This window comes from Dreissena polymorpha, chromosome 8, assembly GCF_020536995.1.
Source record: "Dreissena polymorpha isolate Duluth1 chromosome 8, UMN_Dpol_1.0, whole genome shotgun sequence".
Lineage (NCBI taxonomy): Eukaryota > Metazoa > Mollusca > Bivalvia > Myida > Dreissenidae > Dreissena > Dreissena polymorpha.
In genome coordinates, this window is record NC_068362.1 from 96,031,610 (window position 1) to 96,054,155 (window position 22,546).

The window sequence follows — 22,546 nt, forward strand, 5'->3', positions numbered from 1 at the left end:
AGGAAAATTTCATATAAAAATGCTCTAAAACTTCAGTCTCTAAATACAGATAAAAAGTCACCAGAATGCAGTATTTAACGTTTCATTTTCAAAATGTTTCTAGGGGGAGGACCTCACAAACCCCCGATTGCAGGAGGGAAACACCACGTCGTTGCTCAATAACATTCGTTGATGGGACAATTCGCACCCCCCCCCCTTCAAAACCCTGGCTACGGGCCTGTGCACCTACATAACACTGATCAAATGGTGCCGTCTAGTATTTATGCTTCGTAGTAGTGAATCAGGGCACCTTCATAAAACTGACCAATTGGTGATGTATAGCATTGATGCTTCGTAGTAGTGAATCAGGGCACCTACATAAAACTGACCAATTGGTTATGTATAGCATTGATGCTTCGTAGGAGTGAATCAAGGCACCTACATAACACTAACCAATTTGTGATGTCTAATATGTAGTCCACTTGAAGATCTCATACGTCTACTTTCAAAGCAACATTCATTGACAGATAGTGTAATTTGTCGCTGAATAAGTATACACCTACATAACACTGACCCATTTGTGATGTCTTGTATTGACGCTTTGCAGTAGTGAATCAAGGCACCTTCATAACATTGACCAAATTGTGATGTCTAGAATGTATGCTTCGTAGTAGTGAATCAAAGCTTCTACATAACACTGATCAATTGGTGATGTCTAGTATTGAAGCTTCGTAGTCGTGAATCAATGCACCTACATAACACTGACTACTTTGTGATGTCTTGTATGTATGCTTCGTAGTAGTGAATCAAGGCACCTGCATAACACTGCACAATTGGTGATGTCTAGTATGTATGCTTCGTAGTAGTGAAAGGCACCTACATAACACTGATTAATTGGTGTTGTATAGTATTAATGCTTTGTAGTCGTGAATCAATGCACCTACACGTACATAACACTGATCAATTGGTGATGCCCGGTATTTATGCTTCGTAATGGTGAATCAATGCACATACATGTATATAACACTGACCAATTTGTGATGACTAGTATTAATTTTTCGTTGTAGTAAATCAATACACCTACATGTACATAACAGTAACCAATTGGTGATGTCTAGTATTAATGCTTCGAAGTAGTGAATCAATGCACCTACGTGTACATAACACTGACCAATTGGAGATGTCTAGTATTGATGCTTCATAGAAGTGAATCAAGGCACCTACATAACACTGACCAATTAGTGATGTCTAGTATTAATACTTCGTAATAGTGAATCAATGCACCTACATGTACATAACACTGACCAATTAGTGATGTCTAGTATAAATACTTCGTAATAGTGAATCAATGCACCTACATGTACATAACACTGACCAATTGGTGATGTCTAGTATTGATGCCTCGTAGTTGTGAATCAATGCACCTACATAACACTGACCAACTGGTGATGTCTAGTATTAAAGCTTCGTTTAAGTGAATCAATGAACCTACATGTACATAACGATGCCCAATTGGTGATGTCTAGTATTAATGCTTCGTAATACTGAAACAATGCACCTACATGTACATAACACTACCCAATTGATGATGTCTAGTATTTATGCTTCGTTGTAGTGAATCAATGCACCTACATATACATAACACTGACCACTTGGTTATGTCTAGTAATGATGCTTTGTAGTAGTGAATCAATGCACCTACATGTACATAACACTGCACAATTGGTGATGTCTAGTATTGATGCTTCGTAGTAGTGAATCAGTGCACCTACATGTACATAACAATGACCAATTGGTGATGTCTAGTATTGATGTTTCGTTGTAGTGAATCAATGCACTTACATGTACATAAAACTGACCAATTGGTGATGTCTAGTATTAATGCTTCGTAGTAGTGAATCAATGCACCTACATGTACAAAACAATGACCTATAGGTAATGTCTAGTAATTATGCTTCGTAGTAGTCAATCAAGACACCTACATGTACATAACACTGACCAATTGGTGATGTCTAGTATTAATACTTCGTAATAGTGAATCAATGCACCTACATGTACATAACACTGACCAATTAGTGATGTCTAGTATTAATACTTCGTAATAGTGAATCAATGCACCTACATGTACATAACACTGACCAATTGGTGATGTCTAGTATTGATGCCTCGTAGTTGTGAATCAATGCACCTACATAACACTGACCAAATGGTGATGTCTAGTATTAAAGCTTCGTTTAAGTGAATCAATGAACCTACATGTACATAACGATGCCCAATTGGTGATGTCTAGTATTAATGCTTCGTAATACTGAAACAATGCACCTACATGTACATAACACTACCCAATTGATGATGTCTAGTATTTATGCTTCGTTGTAGTGAATCAATGCACCTACATATACATAACACTGACCAATTGGTTATGTCTAGTAATGATGCTTTGTAGTAGTGAATCAATGCACCTACATGTACATGACACTGCACAATTGGTGATGTCTAGTATTGATGCTTCGTAGTAGTGAATCAGTGCACCTACATGTACATAACAATGACCAATTGGTGATGTCTAGTATTGATGTTTCGTTGTAGTGAATCAATGCACTTACATGTACATAAAACTGACCAATTGGTGATGTCTAGTATTAATGCTTCGTAGTAGTGAATCAATGCACCTACATGTACAAAACAATGACCTATTGGTAATGTCTAGTAATTATGCTTCGTAGTAGTCAATCAAGACACCTTCATGTACATAACACTGACCAATTGGTGATGTCTAGTCGTCGTTGTAGTTAATCTATGCACTTACATAACACTGACCAATTGTTGATGTCTATTATTAATTCTTATTTGCAGTGAATCAAGGCACCTACATGTACATAGCACTGACTAATTGGTGATGTCTAGTATTAATTCTTCGTAGTAGTGAATCAATGCACCTACATGTACATAACACTGACCAATTGGTGATGTCTAGTATTGATGCTTCGTAGTAGTGAATTAATGCACCAACATGTACATAACACTGACCAATTGGTGATGTCTAGTATTAATTCTTCGTAGTAGTGAATCAATGCACCTACATGTACATAACACTGACCAATTGGTGATGTCTAGTATTGATGCTTCGTAGTAGTGAATCAATGCACCTACATGTACATAACACTGACCAATTGGTGATGTCTAGTATTAATTCTTCGTAGTAGTGAATCAATGCACCTACATCTACATAACACTGACCAATTGGTGATGTCTAGTATTAATTCTTCGTAGTAGTTAATCAATGCCCCTACATGTACATAACACTGCCCAATTGGTGATGTCTAGTATTGATGCTTCGTAGTAGTTAAACAATGCACCTACATCTACATAACACTGACCAATTGGTGATGTCTAGTATTAATTCTTCGTAGTAGTGAATCAATATACCAACATGTACATAACACTGCCCAATTAGTGATGTCTAGTATTGATGCTTCGTAGTAGTGAATCAATGCACCAACATGTACATAGCACTGACCAATTGGTGATGTCTAGTATAGATGCTTCGTAGTACTGAAACAATGCACCTACATGTACATAACACTACCCAATTGATGATGTCTAGTATTTATGCTTCGTTGTAGTGAATCAATGCACCTACATATACATAACACTGACCAATTGGTTATGTCTAGTAATGATGCTTTGTAGTAGTGAATCAATGCACCTACATGTACATAACACTGCACAATTGGTGATGTCTAGTATTGATGCTTCGTAGTAGTGAATCAGTGCACCTACATGTACATAACAATGACCAATTGGTGATGTCTAGTATTGATGTTTCGTTGTAGTGAATCAATGCACTTACATGTACATAAAACTGACCAATTGGTGATGTCTAGTATTAATGCTTCGTAGTAGTGAATCAATGCACCTACATGTACAAAACAATGACCTATTGGTAATGTCTAGTAATTATGCTTCGTAGTAGTCAATCAAGACACCTACATGTACATAACACTGACCAATTGGTGATGTCTAGTCGTCGTTGTAGTTAATCTATGCACTTACATAACACTGACCAATTGTTGATGTCTATTATTAATTCTTATTTGCAGTGAATCAAGGCACCTACATGTACATAACACTGACTAATTGGTGATGTCTAGTATTAATTCTTCGTAGTAGTGAATCAATGCACCTACATGTACATAACACTGACCAATTGGTGATGTCTAGTATTGATGCTTCGTAGTAGTGAATCAATGCACCAACATGTACATAACACTGACCAATTGGTGATGTCTAGTATTAATTCTTCGTAGTAGTGAATCAATGCACCTACATGTACATAACACTGACCAATTGGTGATGTCTAGTATTGATGCTTCGTAGTTGTGAATCAATGCACCTACATGTACATAACACTGACCAATTGGTGATGTCTTGTATTGTTGCTTCGTAGTAGTGAATCAATGCACCTACATCTACATAACACTGACCAATTGGTGATGTCTAGTATTAATTCTTCGTAGTAGTTAATCAATGCCCCTACATGTACATAACACTGCCCAATTGGTGATGTCTTGTATTGATGCTTCGTAGTAGTGAAACAATGCACCTACATCTACATAACACTGACCAATTGGTGATGTCTAGTATTAATTCTTCGTAGTAGTGAATCAATATACCAACATGTACATAACACTGCCCAATTAGTGATGTCTAGTATTGATGCTTCGTAGTAGTGAATCAATGCACCAACATGTACATAGCACTGACCAATTGGTGATGTCTAGTATAGATGCTTCGTAGTAGTGAATCAATGCACCAACATGAACATAACACTGACCGATTGGTGATGTCTAGTATAGATGCTTCGTAGTAGTGAATCAATGCACCAACATGTACATAACACTGACCAATTGGTGATGTCTAGATATTGATGCTTCGTAGTAGTGATTCAATGCACCAACATGTACATAACACTGACCAATTGGTGAAGTCTAGTATTGATGCTTCGTAGTAGTATATCAATGCACCTACATAACACTGACCAACTGGTGATGTCTAGCATTGATGCTTCGTAGTAGTGAATCAATGCGCCTACATAACACTGGCCAATTGGTGATGTCTAGTATTAATGTTTCGTTGTAGTGAATCAATGCACCAACATGTACATAACACTGACCAATTGGTGATGTCTAGTACTAATGTTTCGTTGTAGTGAATCAATGGACTTACATGTACATAACACTGACCAATTGGTGATGTCTAGTATTAATTCTTCGTAGTAGTGAATCAATGCACTTACATGTACATAACACTGACCAATTGGTGATGTCTTGTATTGTTGCTTCGTAGTAGTGAATCAATGCACCTACATCTACATAACACTGACCAATTGGTGATGTCTAGTATTAATTCTTCGTAGTAGTTAATCAATGCCCCTACATGTACATAACACTGCCCAATTGGTGATGTCTAGTATTGATGCTTCTTAGTAGTGAAACAATGCACCTACATCTACATAACACTGACCAATTGGTGATGTCTAGTATTAATTCTTCGTAGTAGTGAATCAATATACCAACATGTACATAACACTGCCCAATTGGTGATGTCTAGTATTGATGCTTCGTAGTAGTGAATCAATGCACCAACATGTACATAGCACTGACCAATTGGTGATGTCTAGTATAGATGCTTCGTAGTAGTGAATCAATGCACCAACATGTACATAACACTGACCAATTGGTGATGTCTAGTATAGATGCTTCGTAGTAGTGAATCAATGCACCAACATGTACATAACACTGACCAATTGGTGATGTCTAGTATTGATGCTTCGTAGTAGTGATTCAATGCACCAACATGTACATAACACTGACCAATTGGTGAAGTCTAGTATTGATGCTTCGTAGTAGTATATCAATGCACCTACATAACACTGACCAACTGGTGATGTCTAGCATTGATGCTTCGTAGTTGTGAATCAATGCACCTACATAACACTGGCCAATTTGTGATGTCTAGTATTAATGTTTCGTTGTAGTGAATCAATGCACCAACATGTACATAACACTGACCAATTGGTGATGTCTAGTACTAATGTTTCGTTGTAGTGAATCAATGCACTTACATGTACATAACACTGACCAATTGGTGATGTCTAGTATTAATGCTTCGTAGTAATGAATCAATGCACTTACATGTACATAACACTGACCAAATGGTGATGTCTAGTATTGATGATTCGTAGTAGTGAATCAATGCACCAAAATGTACATAACACTGACCAATTGGTGATGTCTAGTATTGATGCTGCGTAGTAGTTAATCAATGCACCTACCTAACACTGACCAATTGATGATGTCTAGTATTGATGCTTCGTAGTAGTGAACCAATGCACCTACATGTACATAGCACTGACCAGTTGGTGATGTCTAGTATTGATGCTTCGTAGTAGTGAATCAATGCACCTACCTAACACTGACCAATTGGTGATGTCTAGTATTGATGCTTCGTAGTAGTGAATCAAGGCACCTACATAACACTGACCAACTGGTGATGCCTAGTATTGATGCTTCGTAGTAGTGAATCAAGGTACCCACATAACACTGACCAATTGATGATGTCTAGTATCGATGCTTCGTATTAGTGAATCAATGCACCTACATAACACTGACCAATTGGTGATGTCTAGTACTAATGTTTCGTTGTAGTGAATCAATGCACCAACATGTACATAACACTGGCCAATTGGTGATGTCTAGTACTAATGTTTCGTTGTAGTGAATCAATGCACCTACATGTACATAACACTGACCAATTGGTGATGTCTAGTATTAATGTGTCGTAGTAGTGAATCAATGCACCTACATGTACATAACACTGCACAATTGGTGATGTCTAGTATTGATGCATCGTTGTAGTGAATCAATGCACCTACATGTACATAATAATGACCAATTGGTGATGTCTAGTATTGATGCTTCGTAGTAGTGAATCAATGCAACTACATGTACATAACACTGACCAATTGGTGATGTCTAGTATAGATGCTTCGTAGTAGTGAATCAATGCACCAACATGTACATAACACTGACCAATTGGTGATGTCTAGTATTGATGCTGCGTAGTAAGTTGTGAATCAATGCACCAACATGAACATAACACTGCACAATTGGTGATTTCTAGTTTTGAAGCTTCGTAGTAGTGAATCACGGCACCTACATAACACTGGCAAATTGGTGATGGCTAGTATTAATGCTTCGTAGTAGTGAATCAATGCACCAACATGTACATAACACTGCACAATTGGTGATGTCTAGTATTGATGCCTCGTAGTTGTGAATCAATGCACCTACATAACACTGACCAACTGGTGATATCTAGTATTAAAGCTTCGTTTAAGTGAATCAATGCACCTACATGTACATAACGATGACCAATTGGTGATGTCTAGTATTAATGTTTCGTTGTAGTGAATCAATGCACCTACATGTACATAACACTACCCAATTGATGATGTCTAGTATTTATGCTTCGTTGTAGTGAATCAATGCACCTATATATACATAACACCGACCAATTGGTGATGTCTAGTAATGATGCTTCGTAGTAGTGAATCAATGCATCTACATGTACATAACACTGATCAATTGGTGATGTCTAGTATTGATGCTTCGTAGTAGTGAATCAATGCACCAACATGTACATAGCACTGACCAATTGGTGAAGTCTAGTATTGATGCTTCGTAGTAGTATATCAATCCACCTACATAACACTTACCAACTGGTGATGTCTAGCATTGATGCTTCGTAGTAGTGAATCAATGCACCTACATAACACTGGCCAATTGGTGATGTCTAGTATTAATGTTTCGTTGTAGTGAATCAATGCACCAACATGTACATAACACTGACCAATTGGTGATGTCTAGTACTAATGTTTCGTAGTAATGAATCAATGCACTTACATGTACATAACACTGACCAATTGGTGATGTCTAGTATTAATGTTTCGTAGTAATGAATCAATGCACTTACATGTACATAACACTGACCAATTGAAGATGTCTAGTATTAATGTTTCGTTGTAGTGAATCAATGCACTTACATGTACATAACACTGACCAATTGGAGATGTCTAGTATTAATGCTTCGTAGTAATGAATCAATGCACTTACATGTACATAACACTGACCAAATGGTGATGTCTAGTATTAATGTTTCGTAGGAATGAATCAATGCACTTACATAACACTGACCCAATGGTGATGTCTAGTATTAATTCTTCGTAGTAGTGAATCAATGCACCTACATGTACATAACACTGACCAAATGGTGATGTCTAGTATTAATGTTTCGTAGTAATGAATCAATGCACTTACATGTACATAACACTGACCAAATGGTGATGTCTAGTATTAATGCTTCGTAATAATGAATCAATGCACTTACATGTACATAACACTGACCAAATTGTGATGTCTAGTATTGATGCTTCGAAGTAGTGAATCAATGCACGAACATGTACATAACACTGACCAATTGGTGATGTCTAGTATTGATGCTTCGTAGTAGTGAATCAATGCACCTACCTAACACTGACCAATTGATGATGTCTAGTATTGATGCTTCGTATTAGTGAATCAAGGCACCTACATAACACTAACCAACTGGTGATGCCTAGTATTGATGCTTCGTAGTAGTGAATCAATGCACCAACATGTACATAACACTGCACAATTGTTGATGTCTAGTATTGATGCATCGTTGTATGGAATCAATGCACCTACATAACACTGACCAATTGGTGATGTCTAGTATTGATGCTTCTTAGTAGTGAATCAAGGCACCTACATAACACTGACCCAATGGTGATGTCTAGTATTAATGCCTCGAAGTAGTGAATCAATGCACCTACATGTACATAACACTTACCAATTGGTGATGTCTAGTATAGATGCTTCGTAGTAGTGAATCAATGCACCTACCTAACACTGACCAATTGATGATGTCTAGTATTGATGCTTCGTATAAGTGAATCAAGGCACCTACATAACACTAACCAACTGGTGATGCCTAGTATTGATGCTTCGTAGTAGTGAATCAATGCACCAACATGTACATAACACTGCACAATTGTTGATGTCTAGTATTGATGCATCGTTGTATGGAATCAATGCACCTACATAACACTGACCAATTGGTGATGTCTAGTATTGATGCTTCTTAGTAGTGAATCAAGGCACCTACATAACACTGACCCAATGGTGATGTCTAGTATTAATGCCTCGAAGTAGTGAATCAATGCACCTACATGTACATAACACTTACCAATTGGTGATGTCTAGTATAGATGCTTCGTAGTAGTGAATCAATGCACCTACATGTACATACCACTTACCAATTGATGATGTCTAGTATTTATGCTTCGTAGTAGTGAATCAATGCACCTACATGTACATATCGCTGACCAATTGGTGATGTCTAGTATTGATGCTGCGTAGTAAGTAGTGAATCAATGCACCAACATGTACATAACACTGCACAATTGGTGATTTCTAGTATTGAAGCTTCGTACTAGTAAATCACGGCACCTTCATTACACTGGCAAATTGGTGATGGATAGTATTAATGCTTCGTAGTAGTGAAACAGTGCACCTACATGTACATAACACTGCAAAATTGGTGATGTCTAGTATTAAAGCTTCGTAGTAGTGAATCAATACACCAGTATGTACATAACACTGGCCAATTGGTGATGGCTAGTATTGATGCTTCGTAGTAGTGAATCAATGCACCTACATGTACATAACACTGCCCAATTGGTGATATCTAGTATTGATGCTTCGTAGTATTGAATCAAGGCACCAACATAACACTGGCCAATTTGTGATGTCTAGTATTGATGCTTCGTAGTAGTGAATCAATGCGATTAATTGTATTGGAGCGACCATCGCGCCATAACCACTGTAAGTGTACGTATAGGAGGCTCTGTAAGTAGTTTGCAGTAATATTACCTTAAAATATATCAAGTTGCAGATACGACATGCTAAGTACTATCTTGATATGGAATGGTAACCATATTCTGTTGAAATGACGCACGTTATACAACACGTGGGAATATTAATTAAACAGTTTATTGAACACTTCTCGGTTCTGAGAAGCTAGCTAGAGAAGACATTTAATTAAGTACGTCGTTATTCCGGCGTTCACGGAACTGTCAAACTGACAACAGAGCTGTCGAGCGCGACATTTCATTAAAACTTTTGATCAATTTTCAAGAATTTTCTATTAAATGCGGTGATGGAATTCGCTCGTCGTGTACATTAGGGATTCTTTGTGTACAATAGACTAACATTATTATTATAAATACATGTTATGTCATTAAGATTTCAGTGGCGATATTTTTTAGAAGGATGAACGAAAACAGCGACAGTAGCATCTAATAAATATTTGAATACAACATGTTTTGGATGACACGTGAACACACTATTTAACAATACGAACTTTGAAAAACCCTTGAACATGCATTTTCAAACGGACTATGTTAACAAACAAAAATTTAAAAAAAAAGTCATTTAAGAAAATAGATGATATCAACTTTGACTGTGCAATAGCATTCCTTAACCTTAAAGGTGTCGACAAGTCAACCAAGACCACTATTTTAATTTTTAACGCATTCAATAATGTTTGCCAATATTTTGTTCGTTTTTATTTTTTCAGTTAAATTTTTTGTTAAAAATAAATATTTTGTTTGCAGGAAACGCTCCCTGATACGGGATGGAATGGAGTTTATCCCGGGATGGAATGGAGTTTATCCCGTTCTCTGATACAGGAATAAATGGAATTAAACCCGTTACCTAATACAGGATGGAATGGAGTTAATGCCGCTCCCTGCTACAGGATAGAATGGAGATAATGCCGCTCCCTGATACAGAATGGAATGGAGTTAATGCCGCTCCCTGATACATCGTGGAATTGAGTAAATGCCGCTACCTGATACAGGATGGAATGGAGTTAATCCCGCTCCCTGATACAGGATAGAATGGAATTAATGTCGCTCCCTGATACAGGATGGAATGGAGTCAATCCCGCTCCCTGATACAGGATGGAATGGATTTAGTATCGCTACCTGATACAGGATGGAATGGAGTTAATGTCGCTACCTGATACAGGATGGAATGGAGTAAATGTCGCTACCTGATTCAGGATGGCATGGAATCAATCCCACTTTCTGATGCAGGATAGAATGGAGTTAATGTCGCTCCCTGATACAGGATGGAATGGAGTTAATGCCGCTCCCTGATACAGGATGGAATGGAGTTAATGTCGCTACCTGATACAGGATGGAATGGAGTTAATGTAGCTCCCTGATAAAGGATGGAATGGAGTTAATGTCGCTACCTGATACAGGATGGAATGGAGTTAATGTCGCTCCCTGATACATGATGGAATGGAGTTAATGTCGCTCCCTGATACAGGATGGAATGGAGTTGATCCTGCTGCCTGATACAGGATGAAATGAAATTAATACCGCTCCCTGATACAGGATGGAATGGAGTTAATCCCGCTCCCTGCTACATGATGGCATGGAGTTGAAACCGCTACCTGATACATGATGGCATGGAGTTGATGCCGCTCCCTGATACATGATGGCATGGAGTTAATGCCGCTACCTGATACATGATGGCATGGAGTTGATGCCGCTAACTGATACATGATGGTATGGAGTTAATGCTGCTACCTGATACATGATGGCATGGATTTAATCCCGCTCCCTGATACATGATGGCATGGCGTTGATGCCGCTCCCGGATACATGATGGCATGGAGTTAATGCCGCTACCTGATACATGATGGCATGGAGTTAATCCCGCTCCCTGATACATGATGGCATGGAGTTGATGCCGCTCCCTGATACATGATGGCATGTAGTTGATGCAGCTGATACATGATGGCATGGAGAAAATCCCGCTCCCTGATACATGATGGCATGGAGTTGATGCAGCTGATACATGATGGCATGGAGTTAATCCCGCTCCCTGATACATGATGGCATGGAGTTGATGCCGCTCCCTGATACATGATGGCATGGAGTTGATGCCGCTCCCTGATACATAATGGCATGGAGTTAATGCCGCTACCTGATACATGATGGCATGGAGTTGATGCAGCTGATACATGATGGCATGGAGATAATCCCGCTCCCTGATACATGATGGAATGGAGCTAATGCCGTTCCCTGATACAGGACGGAATGGCGTTAATCCCGCTCCCTGATACAGGATGGAATGGAGTTAATCCCGCTCCCTAATACATGATGGAATGGAGTTAATGCCACTCCATGATACAAGATGGCATGGAGTTTATCCCGCTCCATGATACAGGATAGAATGGAGTTAATCCCGCTCCTAAGTTAAAGCGCTCTTAAAATGGCAGGTTCACAGATTGTCGACAACTCATAAAGGGACATGTCCACAGATTGTCGACAACTTTTTTCACAGATTTATATCATTAACCAACACTATAAATAAGAGAGCGAAATAACACTAGTGACGTAGACTCATCGTGAATGTTATGCAAATATGATCATTCTAATCTAATGATTATCTTCGCAAGTCACGATGTCCGATTGGTCATGGCGATATTTGATTTAATCCTAATAGCAATGGTTCGAACCACGTACGGGATAAAGGAAACAGTTTTAATGTTACTAGTCCTTGTTTATTTGACCTCAAAATAGGTACGAGTATTCCCCAGAGAAACCAGCCTTCAATTTGGATAGTCTTGTGTTCAAATGTTCTCTAGATGTCGTGCAGGAACGAATTTTATGTTACAAGCACCAGTGACATTAACATTCGACCTTAAAAAACAAATTATTATTTGCTCGTAAATAATTGACATACGCACTTAAATGATCGTTGTTCAAAACATTTCGCACAAAATACGCGGACACGACATTGCCTACCTGTTACATAACACGTAAAAACAATTTAACATATATAAGAGCTATCTTTATACAAACGTTTTAAATTGAACCTTCCAATGCGGTGACTAGTTTTATGTGTATATGTTGTGTGTCATGTCTAATAAATGTTGCTGTGTCTCACTGTATGACAATTGATAAATTGCCATTAATAAAGGACAACCCGCTATAATATGTTTCTAACTGTCCGTTGCGGCGGAAATGTCACTGTCTTCATCTGGAAATAAAGTGCAACAAGAGATGTGTTTGTCAGAAACACAATGCCCCCTACTGCGCCGCTTTGATTTATTTATTATTTTTTATCATTTGGCAGGTACAGATTATTATCTTCCTTTAAAGCTTATTACTTCCCTTGAATTTGTTTTTTTACCTTTGACCTTGAAGGATCACATTGACCTTGACCTTTCACCGCTAAAAATGTGCAGCTCCATGAGATACACATGCATACCAAATATCAAGTTGCTATCTGAGGCGACATAGAAGTTATGAGCTTTTTCGAAACCTAAACACAAAGTGTGACGTACAAACGGACAGACAGACATACAGACGGACAGTCCGATCACCCAAAGGAGGGCATAACAATAAAAACACGACTATTTTAATGAACTAACAATGAACACATTTTATGGTAAATATGTATTTCTGCCATCGTATATTTAAACAAAAAGTACCATGTCCACAAAAGATAAAATAACACTGTCATACGCTTTTTTACGTACAGGCAAAACATAATCAAATATAGACATATGAAGGTGTCGTATATTGTATACACTGCGACTAGATGCACACTTGGAATGTGAGAAATTACACAAATCTACTAAGCAAATCAGTCTAAATAAAAAAACTAACATGAGATTTATATTTATTTATAACATTTAAATAGAATAACATAATTTTTTCAACAATAATTAGGCAAAATAAACTTAAATATGATCTAGATCTATTGTTCTAACAGCTTATTATGTGTTGTGAAAAATCTTTTTGTTTTTCCGTGTTTGGTAATTTCATATAACCCAGATGCTTTGTTAACCAAGCTTGTAACCAAAATAAACATTTGCGACCAATACACTTTCAAGACATTGACAGTGTTTGCACCTTTGTTTTCGGCCAATAACATAACATCTGCCATTTTAGCAACACGGTTATCATAGGAAATCAAAGACGCAGCTGTTTAAATATTCTTTGCAAGACATGGTAAATAAAGCTGTCCACCATCTCGACAAAGAGATCATTGTTAAGGACTTAAATATTTTCCTTTAAATATGGCAAGGGATGTAACCTTAAAACTGACAGACTTGATCATTACGTAGTTACATATCATAGATGAGCTTTATGCTCCTAGCGTTGTATGTGTTACAAATATGGTAGAGTGTATTATATATGCTTATGGCGATATTCAATACTTTAAGATATAGGCACATCTAAAAGTAACACATACATATACATCTATAAATCATATCAGTATCATACAAAACATTCGATCTGCATCATTGCCAACCACCAAAAAATAAATACACAAACAAAATAATTAGCATCCCCTTTCAAGTGCTGCCTAATATAATATATAATAACAGAATTGCAAACAAATTATGACAATATTTGGGTTCAAAGACCGAAATAACTATTTCTTTGTTTTTCAAAATGCCTTATTTTAAAAGTCATTATTATTTTGGAAAAATCTACAGATCTACTCTTAATCATAACACTGGGCCAAAGGACCGAAAGCACTCACCTTAGACCCTGAACTGGAGCAGGAGCTTGTAGTGTTCACAAGCTTTAACAATACACTTAGAAGTAAAACTGCCCCAACTCCTGTTTTTAAACAACCAATTAACATTTTCTAACTCAGCTCAGATATACACAATATTTGAATTTTCTGAGCAAGTGTAACGATAAGTAGGTACAAAATGTGACTTAATGATTCAAATGGTTTTACTTAAGCAACATAAGGAAAACTGTGCCATATTTTTCAAAGGACATCAGCCATATCCCATTCATTTGAGAAATCATTATAAATGCTCACAGTACATTTCATCAAGATTGCAAAAACAAATGTCACTTCTACAATGTTGACAAGTTTTTTCTTTAATTTGACATTGTGACTTAGTTTTTGACGCCAAATAACAGAGTATCAAACTTATCTAAGATATCATTGGGACAAACTTCATGTTCTGACCATGTTTCCACAAGATTGTGCAATAAATAAGGCCTCAAGAGTGTTCACAAGCTTTTCTTTTAACTTGACTTAGTAAAATAATTTTTGACTGCAGCCAGTACCTAAGATGTTATTGGGTCAACATACATAGTATGACCAAGTTTATTGAAGAATGGACAAAACATATGGCCTCCTGAGTGTTCACATGGATTTTGTCTAATTTGACCTACTGACCTAGATTTTGAAACCAAAGACACCAAACTTGGTCTAGATTTCATTGGCTCACATGTTCTGACCAAGTTTCATGAAAAGTAGTTTCTAACTATATTACAATATTACTTAGTGAGCTTGTTTTTGATCCCACATAACCCAATTTCAAACTTGACAAGAATATAATTCATAATAATGTTCTAACAAATTACAAGAACATTAGGCAACAAATTCAACAATTGCAGCGTTGAGAGTTGAATGTTGACAAAATATGACCAGCAAAAGATGGTCACAAATGCTCAACATTAGCATACTTTGCTGATATGTGCCCTAATTAGTACAAAAAGAAAATAAGTAAAATGTTCGCACATTATCAGAAACACAAAACACTTACATAAATGCATCCTTATAGATCTGTTACCAAACACCTTATCTTTTAAATAACATAATTAACTTCACATTTCTTATTGGTTAATACAACTTTACATTCACACAGCAAAAATATATCACTTATTGACATTGTTCATACCTTCATACATAACAATCATCATGTGTAGGACAAAAGGTTCATTTTAAATTTCAAAATTAAAATTTACATTAAAAATAAAAGCAATAATGAGCTTTATTTCCTTAAATGATTTTCTTTTCAAAACATCAGTCATCCTACCTCTACAATGCAAAACTTGTATTTTAATAACAAAGCAATAAAAATCGTTTATTTACATTTGTAAAAGATAACTCAGCTAAAAAAAACTGTCCACTCAATACATTATCGTGGCATACATTAAACTATGGCATGTGAAATTTATATCAAATAATTTAAACAATCTCAAAAGTAGCTTCACCACTCTGGCCCATGCAGTCTATAAACAAAAAGACAGCGCATATATATAACATACATGTATCTATGTAAAACTTTTAGTTATAACAACAAAAAATAAATTAAACAAGAGATGTGTTTGTCAGAAACACAATGCCCCCTACTGCGCCGCTTTGATACATGTTTTTTTTACCTTTGACTTTGAAGGATAACCTTGACCTTTCACCACTCAAAATGTGCAGCTCCATGAGATACAAGTGCATGCCAAATATCAAGTTGCTATGTGAAGGGACATAGAACTTATGAGCATTTTTCGAAACCTAACCGTGAAACCTAAACTCAAAGTGTTACGGAAAGACGGACAGACGGAAGGACGGACGGACGGTCCGATCACTATTTACCCTCCTTCGGAGGCATAAACACTTCTTATGATCAATTTAAAATGTGGTTACTAAATCTTAAATAAATATCAAACATATCAAATCAGATCAACAGCTGTTGTGTTGTTGTTTTATATCAAATGCATAAATAAGAAATCTTTTTTCATATGAAAATTGCAAACAACTATTGTGTTCTTCTAAACATATACCATCAAACAATTTACACAGATTTTCTATACACAATAATTAGTTTAAATATGAATTGGAAAGTGACAAATATGACAATATACTATAGCAACAACAGACTCAGATCCATCCTGCTTTCATATATCTGTTTATAAACATTATCCACTCGTTTTATGCTTTATACCACTAAATAAAATAGGGGTTTTCAGTGTTTTTTGCATGTGGTGATACCACTTTTTGGCTTTAAAGTTTAAACAGATAGGTTTGAAAATCGAATGTACATTGTTTGAAAGCAAAGGCTAATCCAAAATATAATACAACTACACTGTGTAAATTGATTCATGATTAATGCTAGACTAAAAGTTTCACAACCCTAGAATGTACAACACTAAGAGTTCTTAACTGCACATAAACATATGTGCCGAATGTAGATATATTTATCTACTGTGATACACATATGTAAATAAAATGCATTATAGTCTTTGTGTTCTAATTGATATCAAAGATATAAATAGATGTGGATATAAACAAAAGAGAGGGTATTTATATAGTATTTAAGTAAAAAAAATCTGATTTGTAACTATACTTTTTCACATAAATTGACAATTAGGCGCATGATATGGTCATTTAATGATAAACCGTGTAGATTGTTGATATGTCAATTGTGTTTTTTAAATTATTTTTTTATGTCTGATCATAGGCCCAAACAATAATTTTATTACACAAAATAAAGCAGAAAATATTTGTTCTTTTACATATCTGTGTAATGATGTGAAGAAATTTAAAAACAATGCTAAACAAGAGCTGTCAGAGGACAGCACGCTCGACTATTCAAGTGCTTGACAGTATAACGTAAGCCAACATGGAGAGGGGGGGTAAAATGTGGGTGTGTGGTCATTTAATAGATGATCTTTCAAAAATAAGGGGAAAAAAATATTATTTTTTATTGGTGGGGGGGATTCTGGGGTGGGGCATGGGGGATGGTTTGGGTGGAATCCATTGTGGTATGTCAGGTAAGTGTTGTTTTGTCAAAGTATGAATGAAATGTGATCATAAATAAAGAAGTAATGGCAATTTAAGCAAAATGTTCAATTATCTAAGTATAAAAAGGGGCCATAATTCTGTCAAAATGCTTGATACAGTTGCCTGCTCTTGTTTATAGATTGGGATCATGTTGGTAAAAAAGTATGCAAAATATGAAAGCAATATGTCAAAGGACATAGGAAATATTTGGGGTAGTACGGATACTTAAACATAGATTTATCAATAATATACATATTCTAAGTATAAAAGGGGCCATAATTCTGTCAAAATGCTTGATTCAGTTGTCTGCTCTTGTTTATAGATTGGGGTCATGTTGGTAAAGAAGTATGCAAAATATGAAAGCAATTTGTTAAAGGACATAGGAAATATTTTGGGTAATACGCAAACTTAAACATTTGCACGCTAACGCTAACAGGAACGGGAACGCCGACGCCGGGGTGAGTAAGATAGCTCCACTATATGTATTTCATATATAATAGTCTAGCTAAAAATGCATACAAAAATATATTGCATAATACTGTACAATGTTCATAACTTGTACATGTAATCATCTATTTATGACTACATTGTATAGAACTTTAGGAAATTAATATATCTACTGGCATTATCTACTTTTTAACAAATGAGTGTAATAAAAGTGAAAAGAAACAGAAACTAAATGATAAATTCAATATGACAAATTCTCATTTTATTTTAAGCTCAAAAATGTGCACATTTTTACACTTTCAATTCTCAGTGTACTTCAGCAGCCAGAGTAAAATATCATACATTTGATAAGACCTAAGAGCAGGGATCCATTCAGCTTTGTTTGCCGATCTCAATCTTCTTAATGATTTCATGTGCTGTGAATATACAGGAGTCCAAAATTCCGGCCACAGTGAACGTTCCTCCGATAATAGCACAGACCTGAAAACCATGGATGAAAACAATGACACAATTACACTACAGGTAAACTTCTAAGGATGATATTGAATAATATTACCAGTACTATTAAACTCATTTGCCACGTTCGGCTGCAAAAGCTTGTCAGAATTTATTTTTTTTGAGGTCACAGTGACCTTGACCTTTGACCTTGTGACCCAAAATGGGTGTGGCATGTAGAACTCATCAAGGTGCATCTTCATATAAAGTTTCAAAGTTGTAGGTGGAAGCACTTTGATTTTAGAGGCAATGTTAAGGTTTTTGTTAAAGTTTTATGTTAGAGGTCACAGTGACCTTGACCTTTGACCTAGTGACCCAAAAATATGTGTGGCATGTAGAACTCATCAAGGTGCAACTACATATGAAGTTTCAAAGTTGTAGGTGGAAGCACTTTGATTTTAGAGCCTATGTTAAAGTTTTATATCAGAGGTCACAGTGACCTTGACCTTTGACCTAGTGACCCAAGAATAGGTGTGGCGTGTAGAACTCATCAAGGTGCATCTACATATGAAGTTCCAAAGTTGTAGGTGGAAGCACTTTGATCTTAGAGCCAATGTTAAGGTTTTAGCACGACGCCTACGGCGGACGAGCTGGCTATGACAATAGCTCAGGTTTTCTCCGAAAACAGCCTAGATAAAAACACACACTTTAAATAACATAGCTGACAATGCCATTCTTCACTATTACTGCAAAATGAAGAAATACAATACATAAAACCTAGTTGTTGACACATTGAAATCAAAATCGATCCTTAGCAGACCACAACCATGATGACATAAAAAGCCGAAGTTTTTTCAACAACCCCTTGACTGTTGACCTTGACATTTATCATGTCTTTGTTTCTCTCCATGAACAAAAAATAACAATGTGGCTGCTCGTTGATTAAAACTTTCCCAAAATATCAAGCAGAAAAACAATCATGTTACAAGCCTTTGTGAACTTGACCTTTGAATTATTGACCTTTGTTTTCAGTCTCTCTCAGGCAACCAGCTAACCAATTTGGATTATTGTAACTAAAAGTGTTTTGCAGATATGTGATTGTAACTTCTAGTGTTTTGCCAATATGAAGTAAAAACAAATATCATGGTGTGAATTCTGTTTACTTTCAAATCTATAGAGATCTTTAAATTCTTGTGCAAACAAAGAAAAAGACAAAGGACTGACCGGCATTAAGCAATATCCCTTCACTTCTTTGACAAGGACAGAATAACATTAGCTAAAAGTGCTATTTATATACAAGTACAGGCATAAAATTTAAAGATCAATTTCATCTCTGGTAAATGATATCACCAACAATCTAAACTAACCACCACCATCAATTTTAGAGGTAACAGACACAACTTCAGTCTAGTGAAGCGACAGAAAATTCTTAACTTGTCGAATAGTAAATTCATTATTTAACAGTTAGGTCAATCAAAATAATTTGGTCTGTTATATAAATGATATTGTAATTTACTTAGAATAATTTGAGTCATTAATTAATTTTGTGCTCCATCAACTGTATATAAAAGATGATGGCTTAAAAAACTGTCTTATAGTTCAAACTAATACATTTAGAAAATCTTTCAAAGAAATCTCCTACCTTTGTTTTGAAAATAACAAACACTTTTAATAAACTGAACAAGAGCATTGTCACATACGTGAAACTTCGCACAACTTTGACAAAGGCATGACAGCTTACTATGGCTTACTTTAATGGTACTATGGCTCACTTTAATGGTACAAAACTCAGGAATAAGAAGATCAATGGGTGTGATCAATTTATCATGCACATGAATCATCAGACTTCATGGCGTTAACACTTTTAAAGTTCCAATCAAATTGCTTGAGAAATGCAGAAGATTGATCCACAAATAAACACAATTTATATGGCATCTATATCTATGACTTAGTTCACAGTCGCACAAGTCTGTGGATCACTGCACGAGAAAATTGAGTCAACAGTAAATCCAATCTATTGACAAATGTAAAAGTAGATATACCCACACACTTGGTGATTTTATATGAGAGATTCCAGTATCATAAAGATGCACAAATCTGTCTAGCATAAGTTTCAAGGGAATTTATCTTAATTTTGAAAATAGTATATATTAAATGACTTTATGAGTTATGACCAGCTGTGCATATGAAATTAACAAAATGACAGCCCACGACCAAAATGAAATTCAACAGAAATAAGGAATCCACAAACTAAAGTTAGTGTAAAAAATGCATTGACAAAGAAAAAAAGAAAACAAGGGACAAAATTGTCACAAAACCAGGTTTTCATTGTGAAAAAAAAATCTGATAAAGGGAGAAAACTGAAACTGAACTTTTGAAATGAACAAACAAAAATTAACCCCCTTTGTAAGTTTGTTTTTTTTTAAATCTATTTTTAGTCGTGGCGACCTTGACATTGGAGATATTGACGTGATTCTTTCGTGCGACACACCGTCGCATGATGGTGAACAAATGTGCCAAATGATTTTAAAATCTCACAATGAATGACATAGTTATGGCCAGGACAAGCTCATTTATGGCCATTTTTTACCTTTGAACTCAAAGTGTGACCTTGACCTTGGAGATATCGACGTAATTATTTCGCGCGACACACCGTCCAATGATGGTGAACAAATGTGCCAAATGATTTGAAAATCTGACAATGAACGACATAGGTATGGCCCGGACAAGCTTGTTCCGCCCGCCCGCCAGCCCGCCAGCCCACCAGCCAGCCAGCCCGCCCGCATTCGCCAATCTAATAACCAGTTTTTTCCTTCGGAAAACCTGGTTAACAAAATAATTATCTACAGTGATCTACAGTGATCTACAGTGTAACATGTGGGGATGACTCATGTACTAATATTTATTTCAAGCATTTCAAAATACTCAACATTATAATAAAAATAAATGTTTTGTGAAAGAAAAAATGGAAACTTTATTTGCTAAAAATCTTAGCTCTGAATCAAATTTCATATTAAAAGCTCATAAACACTCAAAATCAATGAATATTTCGTACACTATTTCGAAAAATAAAGTCAACACATACAAAAATCAATGTTCCTTTTAGCAATAGCCAAAATGTCAACGCTAGATGTGGTCTGGTTTTTATTTTCTTGTGTCACAATATATTCCATGTGAATTTCCGGCTATGATATCTAAACATTTTTTGGCTTTGGAAGCATGACATACTTCTATTGTCGCACAAAAAATGAAAACTAGCATTTTGTATCCTGTTAAATCTATGTTGCCATACCACATTTAGCCTTTAAATTTATTCTGTTGCTATAAGTAACACTGATTTTTAATGTGTAAACTTGATTTTACCAAATATTTTGCGAAATATTTGTTTGAGTATTTAAGTTACTTTTTAAAAAAAATATTGTGTAATAATTGTTGTAGCCTGCTTCTTCATCAATAAAACACAAAAATATGATGTATACATTGATATAGGGATTTGCTACACTGATATATACAAAAAGTATTGGATTGGTTAATTTGAATTTCTGGTGAAAGGTGATTGGTCAAACACAGGTTACACTGCACCTACTCACAGTTGTCAGGAAGTGATACAGGGGTTTCCTCATTTCCCTGTACTGAACAGTTATCGGGCTCAACTGATATTTGAACCACACCGCTGGATTTTTGTTTGCAATAAGCTTTTCCTAAACATGCACACAATAAACTGCTGTTAACATATATTATGGTCTATTAAACATTGTGAGCACTTGCAGGGAAAATGCATGTTTTGCAACAACCTCAAAAACATTAAACAAAAAAAGTTCACAGCTTCAAAAATGTACATTATTTCGGTGTGTTATATTTTTAAAAGTGTTTAACCACCTCTATGAATAAATACAGAATTAACCAGGAAGAAAAGTCTCTCTTCT

The 22,546-nt window shown here is 36.0% G+C and overlaps 1 protein-coding gene across 2 annotated transcripts in view; it reads right to left on the minus strand.

Moving 5' to 3' along the window:
- Positions 1–13,585: 13,585 nt before the first annotated feature.
- The window catches only part of LOC127842716 (endoplasmic reticulum-Golgi intermediate compartment protein 1-like), a 29,833-nt gene continuing 20,872 nt past the window's right edge, over positions 13,586–22,546 (minus strand). Inside the window, exons 7-8 of one of the 2 annotated variants that reach the window (XM_052372397.1) lie at positions 22,211–22,321; positions 13,586–18,665 (exon numbers count right to left, since the gene is read on the minus strand). In XM_052372397.1, coding sequence (XP_052228357.1) covers positions 18,558–18,665; positions 22,211–22,321 — 219 coding nt within the window. In that variant the 3' untranslated portion in view covers positions 13,586–18,557. The remainder of the gene's footprint in view (positions 18,666–22,210; positions 22,322–22,546) is intronic. The other variant, XM_052372396.1, reaches the window with a different exon arrangement.